At 37.9% G+C, this 24,958-nt stretch overlaps 1 protein-coding gene across 3 annotated transcripts in view; it reads left to right on the forward strand.

Annotated features, from left to right (window-relative positions):
• The window catches only part of LOC124168463 (B-cell lymphoma/leukemia 11A-like), an 888,367-nt gene extending 867,503 nt beyond the window's left edge, over positions 1 to 20,864 (forward strand). For all 3 annotated transcript variants that reach the window (XM_046546725.1, XM_046546724.1, XM_046546726.1), the window contains 3 exons: positions 3,618 to 3,720; positions 14,514 to 15,235; positions 19,169 to 20,864. In XM_046546725.1, coding sequence (XP_046402681.1) covers positions 3,618 to 3,720; positions 14,514 to 15,235; positions 19,169 to 19,366 — 1,023 coding nt within the window. In that variant the 3' untranslated portion in view covers positions 19,367 to 20,864. The remainder of the gene's footprint in view (positions 1 to 3,617; positions 3,721 to 14,513; positions 15,236 to 19,168) is intronic.
• Positions 20,865 to 24,958: the final 4,094 nt, after the last annotated feature.

Below are 24,958 nucleotides of genomic sequence, written 5' to 3' on the forward strand. Positions count from 1 at the left end.
CAAGAAAATAGCTATACCAATTTATGCCGCTTTTCATCTATTAGACCTCCATTGCGGTAACGCTCAAGTTATGGGTTCCAATTTTATCCCATGATAGTCTTAAAAATATGTTAAATAAGTAGTTTCCCAGTGAGAAATGGGTGGTGGAATCCACGTGGAACCCACGTGGAGATTTAACGTGGATACCACGTGTTTTTGGTCGTGGAATCAACGTGGAATCCACGTGGAAATTTGGTGGAAAAATTAAAACAGCAGTAGGTGCTGTCCTAAAACCATTAAAACCTCAACCACTCTATATCTAAACCTTCTATATATGTGTCTACGATTTTTCATGTGCTCTCATGGCTGCCTTTCCACGAATTATATAAAAATAGAATGTGCGATACATTTTCACATAACTAGCATGGTTTCAGGATGATAAATGACGCAATGTCACCAGAGAGTTAAGTTCCACAAATTAGAAATTCTGTTTAACATTTAATGCTAATCAGCACAAATCCACTTGAAATCAACGTGGATTCCACGTGGGTCCAACCACTCAATATCCACCACCACCAAATATCCACCACTTAACGTGGATTCCACGTGGGTTCCACGTGGATTCCACCACCCATTTCTCACTGGGTTAGAAAAAGTCCCAGTTTGACTGTAAAGACCGCAATTCCCCATGCCTGTCCCTTGTCCTGCAAACATTTCCGGCAGCAAATTTATCAGGACCTCACTTCACATTCAAACTGGCAAATTGGTTTGGTATGTCTCTGCTTTGATGAGATTGTTGAACACCCAACAATCTCATGAATGCAGTTGTGGCTTCGTCTTGGTATCTCCATTAAGATGCATTTGCCGCTGTGCATTATTGTCCTCGCAGTGTGGACACTGGACAATTCCAGGTGTGCGTTATAACGAAATTTAAACATTCTAAACTTGAAGCCCTAGCAAGTGCAATGGTGCAGGAGCATTGAGAAGAAAAGCATGGCAATTGTAACCATTTCTGCCATTGGATGGTTGACTAGCACAATGAAAACTCCATGTTCACATTACAGTTCATTATCTTATTAATTTTGTCGTTTCATGATATTTCTCTTTAACCGTCAAGTTTTTATCACATTGCATGATACAATCAAAATAAAAGCAGGATTCATCCATTTCCTTTTATGTTTTACCTTATGGTTTCGGACATAGCCAATATTTTTTTTAAAAATGAGATGGTGGTTGGCGTAACATGGTGGAACTCCTTCATGACGCACAAAGGTTAAGAAAAAGACTTCGCTGTTCCACAAAATAAAATAAAATTGCGACTGGTTTCGATACAGCGTATCATCATCTGGCAATTACAAGTATCAGACACAGAATTCATACCCTTGAAGGCGTTAGAGGGGCGGTGGAGTGGAGTTTCTCCACCTCCCCTCTAACGCCTTCAAGGGTATAAATTCTAATAACTGATACTTGTAATTGCCAGATGATGATACGCTGCATCGAAACCAGTCGCAATTATATTTTATCTTGAGGAACAGCGAAGTCTTTTTCTTAACCTATGTGCATCATAATATTTTTTTTACCGGAGTTTTGTCTTTCACTTTGGGCGGCAAATCAAAAGAATGTTTAGAGAAATAAATAATCAACTGTGGCCTGAGGGCATGGGAGGCCTGTCGGTAAAGACTGCGAGGAAATGGAAAAATTTAGGAAGGAAGGGGGTTAAGCACGTTGCATTTTCTCTATGACCTTTGACCCCCATTAATACTTTCGGAGTTCAAAAAATCAACAATACGGATCTATGAACTGTCCAACCAACTTTGGCACCCTTCAAAACCTATGGTTTGAAATGTTGGTTGTAATGGTGGCCCGACGTTTAACTCTGTGACCTTTGACCCTCCTTTGACATTGTGTCCCTCGGAGGTCAATTAGTGAACAATGCGAGTATTTGGACAAAACCAATGACTTGGGCATCGACACCTTTGTTGGCATGCTATTCTTTTTGCAACCCTTATGACCTTACTGGGTCAAGGGTTGAGTTTTCGTAAATAAAAGTGTTACTTTCGGGTTTCTCGTGTCTGAAAACCTATGAATAGACATCTTGGTCATTGAAATTCAGACTTTTTTCTATCTCGATTTTTTTAACATTGAAACCCCATAAGGCAAAATAAAATTTTTGGTTTGGACACACATTGTGAGGTCAAAAGATCAAAATTGTAAAATTTTGCTTACACTCAACAAAACATAGGACCTTTCCCTGCAAATATGCCAATTTTCATGAATATTGCTCGATGCAAAGTTACTAAAATTGCTGGTCAAAAATGACAATGACCCTTGGGACAGTCTGTACATTCTGTTGCCTCTTAAATCCAGGGTATTTCTTACTACTGTGTCCTCACATGAGGTGTATTAATTGACGACATCTACCACAATTATTATTGTGCTACAGATAAATAAAGACATTATTATTATTATTATTATATTATTCCTTTCGACGTTCACTACTTCTTCGATAGAATCTGCATTTTCTGGAAATCTATCTCATTTTTTTTTTTGAACCCAAGAAATTAATTTTACTATTTTTTCGAGAACTTCCTTCTGAGCATATTTTTTCGCTTGTTGTGACTTCTTACATTGAGCTCCACTCAGTATCTCACATCGATAAGCATATATTCACAAAATGAAACGCAAATCTTGACACCTTCACAAAGACACACAATTCAAATATTTTCACAATTCTGAGCTTTTGTTTGAATAATGCGAACCAAATTCAATGTTTCCACGAGGTCCTCGTGCCTATAACGACAGGAACTAGCAAAAAAAGGAATAGAGTGATTATTTGGAAGAAAATGACTAATGTAAACACATGACTCGCACTCCTGGTTACCTAAAGTGAAGCATTTTTCTAAAAAAGAAAACATGCGGCAAAATGAATCAATATGTTTGCATTCTGTAAGGAAATGGTTTAAAAAAAAATTGAAAAAACTGAAGAAATAAAAATTCTGGGACTTGTATGCCGCCCCTTGGGAGGTGCTGCCCTATACCATGGCGTAGTTGGCGTACTGGTAAATATGCCCCTGGATTTATGAGGTATTCAGTTCAATTCAGAAGATCAATAGTAGAACTGCCTATGTGGTGATTGCCACAAGTTAAAACAACTATGTAATGATAAGGTAAGGAATGGTTTAGTAGCTAACATGGCCATAATTTCTTTATGGAAGAGGAAACGATTCCCCTAGGGACCAAAGAAGATTGTGATATAGCAGGGATTTCGTATCATCCGATCCTGTTGTATGCAGGGAGATTAACATTGATGATCATAGGATAAACCAAGGAAAACCAGGAACTCACCTCATTATGGGAGGGACTTCGTTAGTTGCAAGATCTTTATAAGCAAGTTTTACGTACTAATTTCTTTCATTTTCTTGGAGCTATTCTCATGATTCCTTTTATTTTTTTATGATATTTTTAGTGGTTACTACTGTGAGATAAACTTCTGCTTTGACGTTGTTGCCATCAGATACAACCCTTGCTTTTATGTAAAAATATTTTGAGTATTTTAGTAAACCAGTCTATGGCAAATGAATGATGAAAATACATTTATGGTATAATAGCTGTTTTGCTTCTTCATGCGGCTTTCGCAGCTCATGGATCCTGAAGACCCTAAGAAGGACGAGGACCTCTTAGAGCTGATGCTACGGATTGCAGAGAATCCGGAGGAGTGGAAGAGGGTCCACAGTCTCCTCAGTGAGTGATATACATAGGTGTATCTGGGGATCTGTTCTGTTGGAAGGAAATAAATCCAATGAGATCTAGTCAGTAGTCCAGGAAATGAACCACAAAAAATTGCAAAACCTTGCAATATTTTCAAATTGAATCAAATAGAATAAACAATTGAGATTAGGCTAATCTACTTTAAAATCTATATAATGCTGATGAGCGCTTTCTATTTTTTAGGGGTGAAAACTATTCCTAAATGCCAAAACTTATTGAATCAGATTTTAAATCTCAATAATAAAAATTCAAATTATTTGAACAAATTCAAATCCAGATTATTTGAACAATGCTTTTCTATGCTTTTGAACATAATTTCAGAATATTTCAACCTTTGATAAACCATCTGATAAAACATTGCAATGCTTATAAATTACTTTAATAGGTATGATGAGGAAAATAAAGTAAAATTACTAGGAATGTGCAAGTATTTAAAAATTCAAGTTGAGTATTTGGTACTCAACTCGAGTGCTTGTAGTAGCATAACGAATGTCGAGACGAGTAGTTTCGGTCACAGAGCTGTTGAGGCTAGTAAGTTCAGAAATCTGCTAAGAGGAAGTGCTATCATGAAACTCATGTAATAACATCGTTTTCAAAGTCAGAGTCATTCCTTAGTCTAGGAGTTTCCTAGGAGATGGCTTAGCCTAGGAGTTTCAGCTTTTGTATACGCAGCAGTCAACCACTATAGTAGTCGAGGTATGTGCCTTTGCATCAGCCATGGAAGCCTTCCGACTCGGTGCAGCTGCGTCATTGGAGTGGACCGCAGCATCGCTCGTACCTTCTTATGCCATAATTTTGTACCTTACCGTACTTTTTTTGTTCATATGAAAGGAGAATACATATATTTTTAAAATGTTTTTTATGGAAAAAATTTAGGCTTAACACATTGCGTACAGATGGCAAGAATTCTCATCATTTTTTTTCCAAACGTTCCGGGCAGATGACGAAGATTCTCATCATTTAGGCGCGTCAACCTAAACAATTTCAAAGCGTACAATACTTATTCGTTCATTCATTTTCATTTGTTGTTCATTAATCATAATGAATTGATGCATCATAGCGTTTGATTGGGTAAAGTTATATTCTAAACATTAGCTTTTTAACCATGTTTAAACCAAAGGCATTACGTCCTAATAGGCACATATTTCCAGTCTCAACACCTCCACCCAGAATCGGCGTTCCTCTTCTTACCAGTGTTGGCATCTTATTTAATCTTTTTCCTTGAGTTACCCCACACACTTGGCTCATTATTTCCGAAGAGTTTATCCACATGGCCTTGTTTTATCTGGCGAGTTTGACCCTTATCTGCATCGCTGCTTCTTCGAGATGCACTCTCAGCAAGTGGAGAGTTCTGCTCCGTCAACATTGACATAAGGAACTGGGGGACTCACAATGAGGCCCCCAGTTCTTTCCATGCAATGGAGGAAGACGATGCTCTCTTACTTGTTTCTTGCCTTTGGGTTAGTTTCCTCTCCCAATGTGTTTAGAGCAGTTGGTGTTTCCCCGAGTCCCAGTGAATAGTTCATTTGTTGTCAGTTTATCTCGCTTGAAGATATGCTCGCATTTGTGCTCTAAAAACCACTCATAAGAATATTCCATATTATGGCATCACATTGGAAGGTCAACACTTTGGATGAAGAACAAATTTTGTTAGACTTGTGTGCTGATGATTTGCCAGATGTACCATTAGGGTATGACGAAGAGAGCGACGAAAATGAAAGCGATTCTAATGTTGTGGTGAATGTGAAAACTAGAACATCTATTCCTCTAGTTATCACTGAAAGTGACTCCGATGCGAGTGAAAATGAAGACAATACTTTGGCATGAAGTTCTACTTCATGAGAAAAAATAGATTTGAGAGACATATAGAGCAATTTTTGGGCCAACCTGGAGTGAAGCGATTACCAGATAATTCCACTAATATCCTAGACGTAGTCTCACTATTTCTTGGTAATGATTTTTTTGAAACGATGTGCCATCAATCCAATTTATTTTACTGTCAAAATAAGCATAAATACAAAGAATCGCCAAAAACAGGGAAGTGGTCAAACATAACCATGGCTGAAATGAAAAAATTCTTTTCTATTTTGATTCTGATGGGTCAGGTGAGAAAAGATACACTGAAGGAGTATTGAAGTACAGATCCTTTCATCGAAACAAAAATATTTAGAGAGCTACCGACGCAAAACAGATTTGAGCAGATACAGAAAGCTTGGCATTTTAGTGATAACAAAGCATTCTTTGATACTTTGGATGGATTATATAAAATAAGACCCACCATGGAATACTTAGTTGAAAAATTTAAAAATGTGTATAAACCAAAGCAGGAATCGTCACTTGATGAAGCCAAGGAGAGGAAGATTGAAAATCAAGACCTATAATCCAGCAAAAATTGTAAAATATGGGTTACTAGTTCGAATGGTTTGTGAAAGTGATTCTGGCTACATTAGTACATAATTTAGAGATTTGTTCAGCCGAGGGGAAAAAATGAGAACAAACCATCTTGTCTCTTTTGAAGCCACATCTCAATCTTTTTGCGTCGTGTCCATCAAGACAATTATTATAATAGTGTGAAAATTGCAGAACTGCTCTTAGATAATAAAGGGAAGGTGTGTGGTATGATAATACCAAATTGGGGACTCCCTGCCACGTTGAACAGTGAGGCAAAACCTTTGAAAAAGGGACAGAGCATAGTGCTATAAACAAAAATAATGACTTTCGATTCAAAGGCTTTTTGCTCCAGACCACCAAAGAGTGGGCAGCAAGCAGGCAGGAGTCGAGCGAATCATCCTCGGACGATGACTGCGATGATAAGGCAATCAAAAAACCCACTTGTATTCTAAAATACAATGAGTGCATGAAAGGTGTTGACAGGGTGGATATGTACTTATCCTATTACTCCATCAAGAGAAAAACAATGAAATTGTCAAAGAAAGTCATGCTGTGGCTAATAAAATGTGCTCTTTTCAATGCTCTCAGAGTTAATAAAACTCTAAAGAAAAATAATGGCTTTCGATTCAAAGGCTTTTTGCTCCAGACCGCCAAAGAGTGGGCAGCGAGTAGGCAGGAGTCGAGCGAATCATCCTCGGACGATGACTGCGATGATAAGCCAACAGGGCGGGCCCCTTCAAGAGATCACCCGCAGTGCTTTTTGAGAGACCTTAGCAAACACCATCTCGTTCCTATTGTGGGAAAGGGGACGAAAAAATATCACACTAGAAGATGCAAAGTGCACAACGAGAAAAATTAGAAAAGAAACAAGGTACGTGTGCCTAACTTGCGGTTTTCCACTCCACAAGGGAAAATGTTTCATGGAGTATCACACCGGAAAGAGATTCTGAAATTATTTGTGAGTATTACATTCAAAATTGCATGAAAAAATTTTAATTTTTAAATAAGTTATGGCATTTTTTCGGATGGAAGGTTTGCTCAGTGAGTGATGTTTAACCCTTTCGAGACGGCGGAGTTTTCGTCTTAGCATGACTGCTGTACTGAGCCCCAAGAGACTCTTCTTTCTCCTGGTATGGAGCATTTTTGTAGGGCGTTCATTAAGAAGGGTCTCGCTGAACCTTTTTCGACCCCTCCACGCAGGGACTTCGCATTATCTCGGACTCCGGGAGTAGTTGTGCTCCCTCCTTTCCGCGTTTACGACCATACCTGCGGCATTGGTTCACGGTCAACTTATGTATTGCTTATATGTATTTAGCAAATGGATAATTGTTGCTTGCACGTAAATTACGGACTTTGAATTGAATTCCTCATTTTTATCTGAGCATTTTCAAATTTTAAACAGAGTTCTAAGGCCATTATTAACGCATTTAACGCAGCAACAATTTCCATGTTGATGTTTATACATAACTCGAGATATAAGTTAATATTTGTCATAGAAGTTTGTATAAAAATTGTAAACGCTGCTCAAAAGACAAATAATTCATTTCTTAGTGTATATTTCTTGAGAAATGAACAAATATTTATTTCGAAAATTAACTGTATAAACAATTGAATGACTGCTGTCCTGTACCGCTGAGAGGGGTTCTAAAAGACGAAGGGTCCGGGTACCTGCTCCCGGATTCCGAGGGTAAATCCTAAACCCCGAAGCGTTGGGTCCCGAGACAAAGAGGTTGTAAACCCACGACCGTCCTTAATGGGGGAGAGCTAGAAGATGTATATATATGTACAGCTTTCGTTCTACTGGCTGGGAAAATCTCACACGTACATATACGCCCGTCGTCTCCCGGGTCAGGAAACGTCCACACGTATATATACGTGTACAGTAGAGAAAAGGTTAAAACACCACCTGAACAGAGGGTTAAAAGGAATTTAAATACCCTGGTACGCAACGTGTTAAGAGGACAATGCCGGTTTTTTCTGGAATTTGACGTCACAAGTGGTGTATTTTCTCTTTCTTTTAGCCTTTTTGAGTACCACTTACGTCTGATGTTAATATTTGTTGATTTCTTTGTTGCTTTTAGTTTTCTTCTTGAAATAACGAAAAATAATTGATTTGAATGATAAACGAAGTAAGAAAAAAAGAAAAATGTTTTTGGTCTAAAAAAGCGTTATAGTTCATTCACTTCATTCATTTAAATTCCATGAAGATTCAAGATCCATAATAATCGTTGATACAACTATAAATAAAAGTTCCTAAGGTTCCCATACATTACATCTAGGTAAGAAAGCCACACAAGTGTATTGCAAAAGAGAATTTTCTTCAGGCATTAATACCGTGAATTGGAGGCATAGTAACTTGCTGCCTCAGCTCATAGATGCTATTGGTTTTTCTGCATGAGGTTTTGAAAGGATAAAATATTTTATGATTCATTAGCATAAGTAATCTTAATTACAATTGTACAAATGCCTTTACTGAGGATTCCTCGGAGCAGTTAAGATACTTACATTAATTAAACTGACGACATATTACTATAGGTAAATTCATTCCAATTGTGCTCACATTTTAGACACATTAATTTTCATTCATCTCTTCCTTCATGACAAAATTACCATCAGTGTTCCTCATTATCTTTTCCTTTTTGCATCAAGCTTAGCATTCAGAATAGAAAATTCACTGGAGGATTGGAAAAATGAGAATATGTTGGAGATGCTTTGCTGTATTAATGCCTGGTTCAGAAATTATCATACTCGACTCGACTCGATACTCGTGAGTAGTTTTCAACTCGACTCGAGATCATGTAGTACTACAGGCACATCCCTAAAAATTACATACAAATGTTTATTTACACAAAAATACACTGCATATTCACATTCTTAAATATAAAACCTTTACAAACACAGGAAAAAATAAATTTTTTAGCTATCTTCATTCATGGTGGTGGTCAATGTCATCCTTGTGTTCTTGTATGCTGGTGCACTGTTATAAGAATCCCCACCATAGCACCCAGAACAAGTTGAGTTGCAATAAAACCCCACTTTTCTGCAGCCACACAAAACCCTGAACCCTTTTTTGCAATTAGATAAATCATTTTGAGGAGTTCTTAAGGTCCAGGTGGTGTGTTCATTGGCTTTGCTCATGCAATTTCTTTGGAACTTGGAAATACACTGGGGAGGAATCAACAAAACAAGCAAACACTCACAGATGAGATGCATTGGTCACAATCAAAAGAAACTGTGGGTAAAATTGAGTTCGGATTAGTTAATCACTCTATCTGTTGAAATATTTACAGTGAAATCATCATACATATAACATACTAGCTGACCTGGCGAACTTCGTACCGCCTAAAAATCAATGAACTTACAGTTTAGTTACACCATTTATATATTGTATCGTATGGCTGTATCGTTTTAGTCATATTTGAATTATTATAAATTAAATGAGAAAATATTAATGAAATAAAAATTAAACGCATTCAATTGTTGGCTATTTATGTTATTAACCGTAAAAAATGTTTTTAGGTCCAAGTCTGTTGCATAAACTTGGCCCGTTCACGGGGAAGGTTAACGCAACGCTAGAGCGACGCTTGACTGATGCTCAAAATAGTGTAAAAAAAGCCCCTATGAAGCAGCATTCGTATCTAATTACTTTAGACGCGCCAGTTATAGTACCTCTGTTTGGAAAAAATGCACTGCGTAAACGTGCTGCATGCGTAAACGCACCGCGGTGGTCCCTACACATTCGAGTTTAATATCTTGCATCAAGCGCCTTCTGATAAACAACAGTTTTTGTTTTGTTATCAGGCGCAAGATAAAGCGAATTAAGCTAAATAAAAATAGTGCAGTGAAGCAGGGACGCAGTGAGGGGGGTTTTTGGGGGATAAACCCCCCCCCCCCCAAAAGCTCAGAGAATCTTTTTATAAAACATTTTTTTATTAATATTAGGGGGACGGATGAGTCACAAAATATTTAACTATTCACACAGCCGCAAAACCCACCATTTTGAACCTTTAATCCTAGAAAATGTCTGGGGAGGGCCCCCACACCTCTCGCCTACCTTGGCGGATTTTCTATACCATACATACCCGCCAGTATTAGCTGCGCCTAAAACACCGCTATCCTTAAAACCTAGCTGCGCCCTTGAAGCGAAGGAAGAATTACAGCGGATGGTTTACTGATTCGTAAACATACCACATATTATTTACCATGAGAAAATCATGGGTTTTCATTGGCACATGAAAACAAACGTCACACAAACTGAATGACTGACCATGCGATTTGATAATTGTTATCACGAATGCAACACGAATTGGAAATTGAATACGTTTAAGCTCAAAAGGGCATATTAGTTGGGAACATATGGAATCTTAAGATTGATAACTTCCTCATCTTTGAATTTTCTTTTGAGTATAGTCGCGTGAATCACATTCATTATCAGTTTTTTTAATAGCCAAACACATTCCGTTGGATAGTTATGGTTGGTTTAGGTTTTGAAAGATCATGAACACAGAGCCTACCTATAGCTGTAAATCATGCGATGGTAAGCCAGGTACGTCCAAGGACTTTAAATATTCAGATAGGTAGTTGGCGACTTCGTCTTCGTTTATTACACAGTTAAAAGATTTTAATTCATACAGAGTATACGGACATTATCGACTGTCAACAATTGCTTGGAGATTTATTTACAAACATGGTAGTGAAGTGTCCACTCGAGCTGGGCTTACAATTAGCTCGAATTGAATTTTTAAAATAAAATTTCAATATTTCGAATATATTTTGTATTTAAAATGTTATATTGTTATGAAGTTCAGTTATTAAACTGGTAAAATCAGAACAAATAATTTAATTTGTAGTTTTGACCGACTTATCAATTGTTGTTGCGTTACTAACTCCTAAAAACATATCACTAAGAAAGAGATGAATTTTTTGTGAAATTATCCTTTCTTAAAGTCCTATGTGTTATGTATCTAGGGCTGAGACGAATCCTAAGAACCAAATATCATTAAAATTGGTGCAGCCGTTCTCAAGTTATAAGTGTTCTAACTAACGCGATTATCGACTTTCTTTTATAAATAACATATTACATATGTAGGTAATAGTTAATGCTTGCTCAGCGGTGCATTACACTCAAGAAATATCTTTTGTAAAACCGAGCATACACAGTGGAAGGAACTTTTTGACCTGGCTAAGTCCGATTTATTTTACATGTAAAATGTAGGCCATTTGGAAGTACAAAGATTATCACTCGCAAAAATGCAATTCTCGTAAAATGCCGTGCTTGCAAAATCGCGCTTCCACTGTATTCATCACAAGAATTGCATCGTTACAAATGGCACGTGGAACACGGGGGAATTTTCTCTCAAGTGGCACTGATGGAACAAATTCCAGGATGCGCAATCAAGTAAATGCGCACAGTTGGATGGTCACTGGGAAATATCACTGTAAAAGTTCCTCTATTCGGTTGGTAAAGAGAAGGGTTGGAATTAATGAATAATTGAATTAATAATGAATATATAAGTGAAATAATGAATTAATGGAAATGAATGCCTGAACCATTTACTATTGTGCCCTGTGCTCTCGCCAATCCTCCTCCTCCTGCACTCATTATCCCCTCGGTTCCTCACCTACTTCTCCCTCTGCTGGTCGTGGATCCATCAAAACTGGGAAATCCACCAAACTTAAGACCCCTCCTCCCCCACCTATCTATGAACTCGCAACTAGCCCCATCTTTTCTTGCTGCAAAGAAATAAAATCTCACAAGTTGAAACCCAGAGCTTGAACAATAACAAAGAAACACATGCAAGAAGAAGCACCTTCACATGCCATTCAGGGGATTAGCTCTCAGAAATGATGCACTGAATTTAGACTAAAGCACTTAAATATAAGAGTTAGATATGGAGAATAAACTACTGCTGCTAAGGCCATTTTGGTAGTAAACAATGATAAATATAACATTCAAGGTTATATTGATGAAGTTTAAAGAAGTTTATATAAAGAATTTTATGCTTTTTACGATGTGTGAGAATGATCAACAAAAATTGAGAGTATGCAACCCGCGTGTCACCCAAGGTGTCTGACTGCAGGGGGCTCACTCTCGGTGTGATATCTCGGGAACCAGAAATGCAGAAATGGAAGAAATTTGAGGTTATACTCTGCAAATGTCTAACAAGTCATTGTAGAAGACCAAAAAGTGAAAGAATAATCCGAGAGTGAACACTTATGTCCAAAAAACACCCAACAATGCCAAAATTTCTAAATTTTAAGTGCGATGCAGCATGTTTTCCCGGTATCCAATTGCAAAAATAATTTTCATGGCCCATTTTCTCTCCAAATGGAACAAAACTGAGAGGCGTCCCAAAACAAACCATAAAAACAAGGACCACCCTAATATATAGCACTACATACATAACGGATACTACATAAATGGTTTCCATTCTTTCCACTACATGCATTCACACACATTCCACATGTGCAAAAGCAGTCATATGCACATCTTATGGGTATGTGTGACTACTTTGATGTAAATTTGAGTGTTTACATCAGTATCGAATGTATTGCACACACAGTACATGTATACTGGAAATGTAGATTTTTATGCTCAGAATTGTGCTTTTCGAATTTCTCAAAAAAATATTATTGGTTATTCAAACATATCTCCTTCGTTTTTGATGATAGAAAGTTCATTTAAATATTATTTTATAGGGTTTTCAGGGACTAGGAGGCTATGCAAATAAAATTCCTTGAATCCCCTTTGTTTTGAAAGAGTATTTAGTTTATAGTGCTAAAAGGTGGTGGCGCTCAGTATAAAATAAAGGTTTTAAATTGCCAAATCACACCAAATATTTATTGAGCAGAAAATTTTTAGAATTCCAAATCTTAAGAATTTAAGAAGCTACAATTCATCAAAGTAGCATTTTTTTGTTTCTCCAGTATTTTTGGAGTTATTATGAAAAAATGTATTTCCTTTTTAGCTCCTATTTTTCCAAAATTAATCATTGTTCAAATGTCCAGGAACTATTGATAATACCTAAATAAAAACACCTACTGTAGAGAAATGTCAATTTTAATTAGGGTGGTTATTAAGGGGTTGTTTTCACTGATTCTTTTTCAGAAAAAATTAGGGACTGACTTTTATCATCACTTGCTCAAATTTCATGCTACAAACTTTTAAGTAAGAGTTTTAAAATACTTCAAAAATGGATAGTTTTTTGGTTATTTGACATCGAATCTATCAAATTTAGCTTCTGAAAATCAAAAGCTAAAAGCCTTAGCTTGGTCCACATTGGCTGTTCAGAAAAATACAAAAAAATAATTTTCTTTGTTTTTTTCTTATAAGCCACAATTTTGCTCTTCAATTTTTTTTTGAAAAAAAAGCATGTATTTCAAGTTATTTGTGAAAAATTGGTTAAAAACCTCCATATTTTTCATCAAAAACCTGTTATTTTTAATCGAAAATAAATCTAAATATATTGATTTCACAAAAATAATGTATGGAATATTTTTTGTGTATCATTTGCACCTGAATGTCTGGGGCATCCAGGAGATATCAATTAAGGTGTATCATGACTATTGTATCATCATCAGAAATCATGTATTGGCAGAGTGTATGGGTCAATATGATCCTCGGTAGCCACCCTTTAAAAACACTCACCATCACCCTTTAAAAAATTCTATAATTAAGATTGATGTTACAAATTTTCCTTATTGGAAGTAAAGCTGTACATACAGCTGTAAAGCTTTAAAGTATACATATTACAAGTAAAGCTGAACAAAATCAAAAATTCTGAAAGAACTGGATAAAAAAGAAGTGCTTAATTTGAGTTCAAATTCTTCAATATTTCAAAGAGACCAAATTTGTTCTTCTCATGCTGGTCTACATGAAGCTTCTTAATGGCATCATAATCTTTCTTCCTTCCATCTTGATTTTATGATAAGATCTGCTTGTCTACATTCTATTTGTGAACACTTCTTTCTTCCCCTTCATCAGACATCCATATTCCTTCACAATACATGCTATGGTTTTCAGCACCCTTTCAACCGCTAATCTGCACACCCCATCTGCACACTTTGTCTCCAGCCAGTAGACGTGGCTGGTGAATGAGGAGAGTGTACTTCTAGGTGAGATACTAAAGAGACAGAGGTTTTGGATGGATAGAACACTGAGTAGAGAGGACATGTTGCTAAAGAGCAGAATGTCCGTTGGTTGCAGGAAGAAGGGAAGAGAATAGCATCTGTGGATAGAACTGAAAGCAAGTGACTTATTGTGAGCTGAGGAGAGAAGTTCATGATACGAGGATGGAATAAGTTCAAAAATAGTCCATGCAAAGCTACCATTAACCAGCGGAACACTTCAATAATAGTTGCAATTGGTTTTACAGGGCAATTGGACGATGACCTGACAACCTACGAGAAGACAATGCACCGAGTTCAGGCGTTGGCAACCCAGAAATCAACGTCATCAGCAATGCCACTCAGCGAGAAAGAAATTAGACGAGAGGAGATGTCACGGTCAGGATTGCCAGCTGGGCTTCATGGCGAAGCACCACATAGCACCAGCACCACCACCAGCACCACAACGCAGCACCCTCTGTCTTCATCTTCCCCCGGGCCAATGACGTCCCACCACAAGGACTGGCCCAAGTTTGCATACCACCGCGTGACCTCAGCGCCCCTCTCCGACCCCTTCCTCCTGCTCCAACAACAACAACAGCAGCAGCAACAACACCACCACCACGAGGGAGTTGGACCCTCCCCCACCCCCTACCCACCCTCCCCCTCCTCCATGCATCGACACCGCAACGCCTACATCGCAGTGTCCGTCATCACGCCCCCTAGTGCCAGGGGAGGCAAGCAGTCGCTGTCAGGGGCAGGTCGGCCGCTGCCCTCTCCCCCATCAATGCACGCAGAGCCACCTACGCATGGTCGCCACTTGGCGTCCCAGCCAACGACCACAGAGCCACCTAGTGGGAGCAGCGATGGGCGGATGGTGGCGGAGGAGACGCTGGGCGAGCCAATGATGGGTGAGGAAGAGGTGGTGGATCGTTTGGCGGGACAGCAGTCGTCAATGCACCATCAGATGCATCACCAGGACCAAGTGGAGGTGAGTTTCCTATTCCACATCCTCAGATACATATATTGGGAGGAAGGGGGCTTGAATTGGAGGAGATTAATTCCAAAGCAATGAATAAGGGATATGGACACTATGGCCACTCTGATCACGGGCCTGAAATCTCATTAATTTTTCCCCTATTAACTGTTTTTGCAAAAGTAGTTTGGTACGTAAATATTTAATTTAACCCTCGTGTGGATTTACAAATGCAGTTATGTTGCAATACAATGAGGACTAAATACAAGTCACATGTGTCCATGTGATATATTTTGCTCCACTGCGTCCAGCTACATGTTATGTATATCTCAGCATTGTATGTACACAGAAGGCTGAGTTCTTTAACGTAATTCATTGAAAAGGTGTAGGAGAGGTGAAGTGAGGTGACTGTCTCTTTTATCATTTCTATAGAATTCTGAGGATCAAGACAAATGTTAAGAATACTATGGGAGCTTATATCCTGCAATTTCTAAAAATAGTCACATAGGTTTTGAAATATGAAGAACATGGGATGATGAGCAACGTATCAAAGAACCCAATGCCGCTTTTGAGGTGGAGATGAGAGAGGCAGTGTTTTTTTGCCTACAGCGGAGCCCATTCCCTCACTCAGGAAGTTTCCTTAGAGATGGAATTGTGGATGTGATGTGGGGAAGTGCGGCAGGTGAGGTTTTGCTTCCTTGGTGGGCAATCCAAAATAATGATTTTATAGATGCTTGGGTTATAGGCGGAAAGTGAGGAGGAGCAGGCGTCTACGTATTTTCTTTGGTCCAGCTGTGCATTGGGGGCTGATGGAAGAGGAGCTAGTGAAGTGCTGGGAAAAATGCTGGGAGGACCACGCTCACTTTTTCTTTCTGTAGCGTTGCACTGACCCAAACATTTGGACCATGAACTTCCTTATCATAACTCACGGGCTTACTTCCTTTCTCATACAAAAACTGATTGCGCTTCCCCCCACCATTGACGACCCTCCAGAGCTCTCGGAATCAAGGGAGGGACACCCCAGCATGTTTTGACAAGACGTGTGTGCAAATTACAAAGAAAGAGCAGGCTCTTTTGTCTAATTGTGTCTTTGCACCCTCAATCTTTTTCACGATAAGGATTTTCTACGCTTACCTAATGATCCCAGTATTCTCTAATCCTTGGCAGTCGACACACCACATGTATCTCCACCCCTTCACCTCAACACAACCTCCATGTCATTACCCACCTTTCTCCTTCTCACTCACCCCTTCATGTTGGTAGAAACCCAATGAATAAAATCTCTGTGCATTTGAGTACACAAAGAAATGATAAATATGTATATTCAAAAAATTTCACTGTGTGGTAAATTGCCAATTTATTTTTTCATCATGAAATGATTTTTACCATGTAAATACTGAAATAATTCTCAGGAAAAAGAAAATCTTTTCCATCACACAGTACTTATCTTGATTTCGCTTAAGTGGTAGACACAGTTTTGGGAAATAATATCAACGCCAGTATTTTGAGTAGACTGTTGCAGCCGCAGAGGAATATTTTTGCATGAGAGGTACAAAACATGTAACAGTGTTCTTTACGGCAGTTGGTAAACCCCTGAATCCCCTGCCGGGTTACAGCTATTCATTCAATGAGAAATTTCTACACGAAGATAAAGAAGCATTGTTCTGCAAATTCGGATAACACGTTGTGTTAAAATGTTCTTAGAATTGCAGCTCAGTGTAATTCTAAACATAGCAACCCTGGGATTTCCCCAAAGTTGGCCACCACCACAGCAAGTTGGCAGAGACAGAGGAAGGTTGCAGAGCGGATGTGCCCGAGCAAAACTAATGCCATGGAAAAAACATCCTTGGCTAGTTTCTAAGAATAATTCCTGCAATGAGATGAAGTTTTGTCAATGACTATTACAAAGAGGCAAGCACAATGATCCTTAGCTAAAAGAGAAAGCAAAATTGTTTTAGCAATGTTTTCCTTTTTTTAATAATATAATTTTTTTCATAAAGTTTAAATATTCAAGTAACATGATTATAAATAGATTAAAACATCTCATACAAAAAATAATTACTTCGATTTACAGGAATAATTACTTTAATAATCTACTCTAATAATAAATAATTACTTTGATTTAATTAAATTTAATCAATTTAGGATTGAGGGTATAGTCTCCAAAACAGCGACGAGGAAATTCTTGGTACCACAGCAAATCCAAGGACATAACTTTTTCAGTAGAGGCCAATAAAATGAAAAATATCTACTCTATGCAAACAAAAATATATTTGTAGACTAGGAAAGAAGAAAAAATAGACTGCTGAAAATTTCAAATGGGAATGGAAAATTTTACGTAAATTTTTAAAATCATGAGTGCCACTAAGGCACACGGAATCCATTTTAAGGTTAAAACATTCACTGCTGCCTCGCTCATAATGACCAAAACACGTTCTCCATCTTCACGCTGCTTTGGTCATAATAGCCAAAGAGTGAGCCACATTTATGGCCTCTCACAGTAAGCCATTGGTCACAGCTACTTCAATATATGACATGAGTAGTCAACGGGTAGCCAAGTGCTCACTGAAACTCAAATTCCAAGATGTAATGCGAGAGGAAAAAGAATATTGCTTTGGTGCAATGGTTAAATTTGTCTAAAAGTCAGTGGCTGGGAACGTGTTAAAAAACATAGGTGGGGGTGGTCGAGTTTGTTTATCTGGGAAACAGAAAAACATCAGATGGGAGGAGTCCAGAGGAAATAATATGAAGCATCAACCAAGCCAAGTTAGTCTTCATAAGATTGGAAGCATAGCAATTCATAGCAATTAAGTGAATAGTAGAAATTCTCCTTCCTAGAACTGAGGTCTGTCTAATCTGGGAGACTTCCCTTTGTTTCCAGTGAAGGATAAAATTAGGTTCTTACCACCCCATGAACTCTGACCCTGATATCATTCCAAGGCCATTGAATGATATTTATACAGAACACTTGGACCCTAACATGAATAGATGAGGATACATTTTTCCTAAATATTTCATCATTGATTCCACACATTTAATAGAAGATTTGGGCACAAAATTTTCAGGAAATTCTTGCTGTTTGATTTTATAACAAAAGGCCAATAATTCTACATTTTATCCCTGAAATTCAATATGTGCATGAACGTCAAAGTAGTGTAAATATTGTACTCTCCTGCAAAATGAATTCCTATATGAGTTTCTGAATACTGCATCAAGAATTGTTTACGATCTTGAAATTTTTGTTTGATGAATCTCTTCACTCAATTCTCACATGTGCTTTTGCATTCTCATATGCATATCCCCAATATTAATACAAGAAAAAAGGCTCAAGAAAGACAAATATTACCTACATCGATCTTGAGTAGACCTTCAAGTGTTTTGTGGAATTAAGTATTCCAGGTTTTACAAGGAATAGGTATTATGTAATTAGGTACCAGGATAAGACAGTAGTGTGGAACCTTTTAAGAAGAAAAGGCATTTGTAAAATGTGGGAATCAGTTCAGGGAAGTAAAAATAGGTCAAGGAGTATGACAAGGGGACTCATTATCCCTTTTCAATGCATTTATGCAAGGTGGAATGGATGAAATCAGAGAATGAATTAGCACTGCATAGTAAAATTGTGAATAGAGAGAGGATGTACGTGATGAGGTGTGCCGATGACACTGCTCTCCAAGCAGAGAGTGAGCCAATGCATGATGCGCGCAATTTGCCTGAATGAATGAGTGGCACACTGTTATGGAGCCAAAATTTCACTTTGAACAATGAATACCTTCTTATTATTACATATTTCCATGAATATTAACTATTAGATTAAATGGTATTCGGCCAACATTTTTACTTAGCAGGAACACAGTGGTATTCATTGAGAAAGCTTTGTGCAAAACATACATAATGATAGAAAGAACTTTTATGAACCAGTTGAAAATGCTAATCGATATTTTCACGCAGGAGCAACTTAGGGCACTTGCTGCTGTTGAAGAGAAGTTGAGGCATCAACTTCATGAGAAAGAGAGAATGAGACACCTGTTGAAGGAAGTTGGCGCCGAGGAGCACCACAGAAAAAGCAAGAGGAGTGTGAAAGAGTCGTTGGCTCAGCACCAGCGCCATCTCTTGGAGGGCGACCGCATTGCCTTTAAAACCTCGTAACCAGCTGCTGTACGTGTAGTGGGCAAGCAGCGTTGCTTTAGAGACTTAGAACATTGATTTCCCCTTTGTGGAGAGGCAATCAAAAAAGTGGACCATTAAAGTGATTTTAAAAATTGAATGGCTAGTTGACTGAACATCCACAGGACTTTGACATATCTATCATACTGCATCATCGCATGCATTGCTGCAGTATTTTAGGTCAAGAAGTGAGAGTTTTTTCATTGTGGAGTGAAAGTAATAAATTTAGTTGTAGGTAAATTTTGAAGCTATTTTTGTCCAGGAGTGGCATAGTTTATTGGCTCTAACCAATACAAAAACCAATATTTTACAGAAAAATCTCTGATTTCTATGAATAATTTTTCACCTAAATTAATGGAACAAGTATTGATTGAGGAGAAAAGTGTAATTATTCATTCCTCAATTGATGTAAGAGTCAACCAGCTCTAATAGAATATGTTTTTAAAATTGCTTTTGATCAATATGAATTTTATGACCCCAGGTGAATTACTGCTGATATACAAAAGTGGAGTACCTTTAATAACACTTATCCTAGAATTTGCTGCCCTTACAAGGAAAAAAATGTAAGACTCCGACTCTTCTATTAAAAGTTGAAACCTTGATAAAAACCTTAATTGAAAAACCTTGGTCATTGAATGAATTATAACAGTGTTATCATACTGTCAAAATATTAGATGATTATGTAAAAAGGATGCATAATTCATACTCCTTTGTAATTTGTCAGTTTCCTGTCTTTTGTAAGAAAGTTCTACAATGGATGGATGACCCTGTGAAAGTCAAATGAAAGAAAATAACTTACTTTGTTCACAGATTTTCACAATCTATAATTTACTTCTGGGCCCAGTCTGGTTTCTTCATGTCATGAACTGACAATTTTTGGCCCCATTTGAAAATAAGACCACATAAGTAGGTATACAATTTTGAATAATTTATTATTAACGATAATTTATTTTGACATAAAGTATGTGTATGTTTCATTCAATGTAGCCTCTATTTGACCTTATTATTCTTATGATTACACACTTTCATTTTCAACCAATAGGTCTGGTCAATTCTAACCTTTTATGGACAGGGAACGACACCTCTTGGAGGAAAAAAATACAAAATGCCTACCTAGCAAGTACCTTTACATGCTATGTACGTATTTTAGTGCATTGCATTCATTGATAGGTAGGTGAATAACTAATTTTTAAAAAGTGTAACACAAAAATGAAACGGAAACAAAAGCTTTCTTATGGGATAGAAAATAAATTAGGAAACCCAGTTATGAAAACTAGGTTAAGAATTGTTGGAGAAAGTATGTCGCTGTTATGAGTATTCAGTACACTTTGATTTGATTGAGGAAAATAGCTTGTTTAACATTGACATAAGAGAAAATGTAAATACTATGGAAATATACCAAATGGTTTTTGTAACACAAGATTAAATAATCTAAATATTTATATTCATAAAAGTGATGGAATAAAGTTACTTGAATACATGTTTGTCTTTTACTATCATGGTAAATGATTGTCCATAAATGATTGGCCCTTTGGCGGTGAAGTTTTTTTCTGAGACTTAGTACTAATAACCATAATTCCACCAGAGATGGTAATTCTCAAAATTTTCTGTAGCACAGGCATAATTCAATATTTTGGACGCAAATCATGCCTAGCAGGGTGGGATTAATATACTACGGTTTCCAAACCCAGGCAATCTGTCATCCTATATTAATGTGCGCATTATGATGGTTAATTATTTTAATGTTACAGTAACCAAATGTCATTCTTGAAAATTGAAGTACATAATTATTAAAAATTAAATTAAATGAACTTTGTTGTCATCAAATAGGTAACTGTTGCAGACATGCTGAATCAAAGTGTTTACACAAATTATGTTAGGGTATAACTTTGTAGAGCTCAAACTTCCCAGACGGCACAGAATCCTCTGTATCTAATTCGTATGCAGATAGTATCCATTGACGAAAAGCGACGGAGCGGTAGTCAATGGATACTATCTGCATATGAATTAGATACGGAGGATACTGTGCTATCTGGGTTGTAGCCTCATTGACAGTGCATAAAAATAACAATTGATGCAAAGGGTTACTTTGATTAGAAAAACTAGTTCTGCATGTAATATTATTGGATAAGAGAAGTAAAAAATCATGTCAATTGAGTCTATGCCCTACAGAATGTGAGCAGTCTGTAGTTCCACTGAAAACCATAATGGTTCAATCATCATTTTATGCGAGATGAAGTCATTGACACTGATCCAAACTTCCATTGAAATCAAAGTGTATCACTGTAAGTAGAGATACTCGGAAGGTCAATGACATTTTTGGGATTGGAAAGGTCAATGACCCTATTGTTTATTTCACTCAAATCAAATAAGTTTCCGAGACCTTTTTTCGAATGAATGAGTCAATGAACCTGTGTGCAGTTTCCCTCAACTCCAAATAATTCAATGACCTTTTTTGGAGTGAAGATTTAAAAGGCCTATTTTGTAGGAAAGTGCCCATATGGCACAGGAATTTGACATATTTGAATACGAGGGTGAACCATCAAGATACAAGAAATCGCGCTTAGGAAGTTACTAAAAAGGTTTTTTTCCTTTCATGACGAAAAAAAGATACAAGAGGACTGGCAAATTCATATGCATCAATAAAATTGTATCTCATCGATAAAACTGTATTAGGTCTTGGACTACATATTTTCTTTCGTGGGTGGTGCCATATCCTCCTAGAAAGGAGGCCCGATCACAAGCCTTTGGAGATCTCGTTGTTTACGTTACGTCTCACCACATTTCAGGGATTTTTGTAGTTAAGTTGGTGAAAAATAGTGTCTGGTAATGGTGAAGTTTCCCTTACTCTTTAATTTCATTCACTGGGCTTCAGGGGGATCGGGTTGGTGTGGTTGCTAGAGTGTTGGCTTCCCACCCGGAGGGCCCGGGTTCAAATCCAGGCGGTGGCAGAGAATTTTCAGGGACTGCCCGATCCCTGCTTGAGTGTTGTGTGGAGGACATTTAAAGCGCAACACTCCGTCCGTCGGATGGGACGTTAAGCCGTGGTCCCCTTGGCGCCTTTCGTTAAGAGCAGGCTAATGCCGACGCCGGGTTTCCCTCCACCCTTCCTTCCACACCCTTCCCTCATGGCGCAAATGACCTCAGCTGTCGGTCGCCTCCTCCAAATACCATACCACCATACCTGGGCTTCAGAATCGTGGTTTTGTTAAAAACGCCTTTGTGTGTGTATTGCCAGGATGTGAAGGAAACTCCAGGACATAGTTCTGGTTTTTGGCTTTCCAAAAGATCCTGAGTTGAAGAAGAAGTGCATTTGGGCGATAAGAAGAAAAAATTTCACCCCCACGAAAAGCAGTAAGGTACATATGTACCTTTTCTCGCTGTAATTATTTGGATGTAATTTTAAGTTAGAAGTGGCTTCGGGATGTTGATGAATGACTCCAGTACTGAAGGTGGTTATTTGAAATATTTTAGCAGCAATTCATTTGAAAATTCTGGCATTTCAGTTGTCTTTGTTGTATTCTTTTGTTCAGGAAACGTGTGGTTAGAGGAGAAACTAGGAATAAGCAGCAAAGTTTACACAATCGAATATTCTTTCATAGCTTGCCGTATGGTGCGTCATGCATCTACTTTCATCATTTCAAATTATCTTATGCTACAGTTTAAAATAAATAATATTGAGGTACACAATTATTTACTATATTTACTGGCCTAGTAATTTGATTTCTCATGCAGAAATGCCAAAAATTGGAAATGATGTGACCTAGTAAGTTACATGGGCGTAAGTAAGTCATGTATAAATTTGGGCGATAAGAAGACATAGTTCTGGTAAACTACTGATTTGGCAGGAATTTCATATTTTTTAATAGGCTGATACATCTACTGCATTGACATACTCATCCCAAATAATGTTTCAAATACTTGAGCACCTGGTACAGGTATGTTTTAGTTGCTGAGACTAAACTATACGTAAATTTTTGCTTGAATTTTGATGAATTCGATCATAATAATAGTAGATGTGTCAACAATCTTGTTTCATTGGCAATTTTCATTGAAAAAATCTTATTTTGTCAGGCTCCAGGGTAAGCTTTTCAATGCTCATGGGCTATGTGATGTCTTATTTAGTGTCAAAATTAATAAGAATTTACTCTTAATTAGCAAAACTACTTGAGACCTTGAGTCTCTCACAGAACTTCCAATTCCCAACGTTCATTGCTAGCTAATGGCGTCGCTACTGGTTCTTCTGTATAAACTTTCCCACCCCCCAGACCAGGGCCCGTGGAGGAAAGCGTGAATGTGTAAGTGGGGATGAATGTTGGTTATGTCGATTATGTAAGGTTGTGTGTGAGTGTGTGTGGGAGGAGGGGAACTCGGGTTTTTCCCATGAATAGCGTGTTTCTCCTCCCTTTTTCTTGTGCGTTACCCCACCCTAAGATGGGGATTATAAAAAGGTTGTGCACATGGAAGAAAGAGCATAATTTTGAAGTGAGTGTCGGGCGGAGCCCATGCCCGAATTTGGGTGCGACACGGCAGAGAAGACGAGGGGCCTAACAGATCACGAGACTGATTGGTCTGAAATAAGAGACGAAGGAGCAAGGACCAGCTGAAGAGGACGCATTCCCTCCATTCCGGATGCAGCTTCCTCCAACAAGGGAGAAAGGAGTGTGCAGTAAATGGAACGAGAGTTTGTTGGATCCAACCTGGTCTAACCACAGACAACGATAAAGTAAGATCGCAACTATCCCCCCTCCCAAAGCCCCCTCTTGTCTTCTGCCAAGTGTCAAGACAGACTGTCACGAAACGCACCCGTTACTCAGTGAACGTGAAATTAATCACCAAAGTAAAATTAACATTCTTAGGGATGGACTTTCATTTACCTCCCCCATCAAGAAATAATTAAAAAGTGTATCATTATTTACCTGTTCACAACCGAACTATATTTTGTAGTTATCATTTGCTATTCCGATTTTCATCTTGAAAATCAAGTTATATTGTTGTGTTTTTTTTTATCATTGATGTTTCATAAATTGCTTTCACCAATTCATACTTCACCAGTTTATAAGAGGGTTTCTTTTGTTTTGTCATATGCAATCTTATTGTTTGAATTATATTTTGTTTCGCTGAAAGTGTTGAGTACGTGTTTTGTTTTAATTCCTTCACAGGTCATCTTAAGGAAAAATATCCCTCGCCATTCCTTTCGCCCAGTTCGTTTTTCTTTCCGTGAATGCATTGTGGGAGAGTGCATAAGTGCCCGAACGTTACCCATCAGGTTGAATCGGGAACCCCCCACCCGCAATTATTTCCAAAGAAGGGGAATATTTTTAATTTATGTGAATTGTACGAAGAGAGTGACATAGGTTTGTCCTGTAGGTCCCATGCGGGAGGGATCCACGCGGATTTATATATTTTCTTTTGTTATTGTGCGACATCTCCCCCCGGTTCTATTTTGGTATCCGGGCGAGCCAGGGGTGGGATGTCACAATACATACTATCTAGATACGAATTAGATACGGGGGTGCTGTGCCGTTTGGTGTCTGTGACCTTTATTGGAATGTTAAGGTCAATGAACCTTGG

The sequence above is a fragment of the Ischnura elegans genome, chromosome 11, assembly GCF_921293095.1.
Source record: "Ischnura elegans chromosome 11, ioIscEleg1.1, whole genome shotgun sequence".
In the NCBI taxonomy this organism is placed as follows: domain Eukaryota; kingdom Metazoa; phylum Arthropoda; class Insecta; order Odonata; family Coenagrionidae; genus Ischnura; species Ischnura elegans.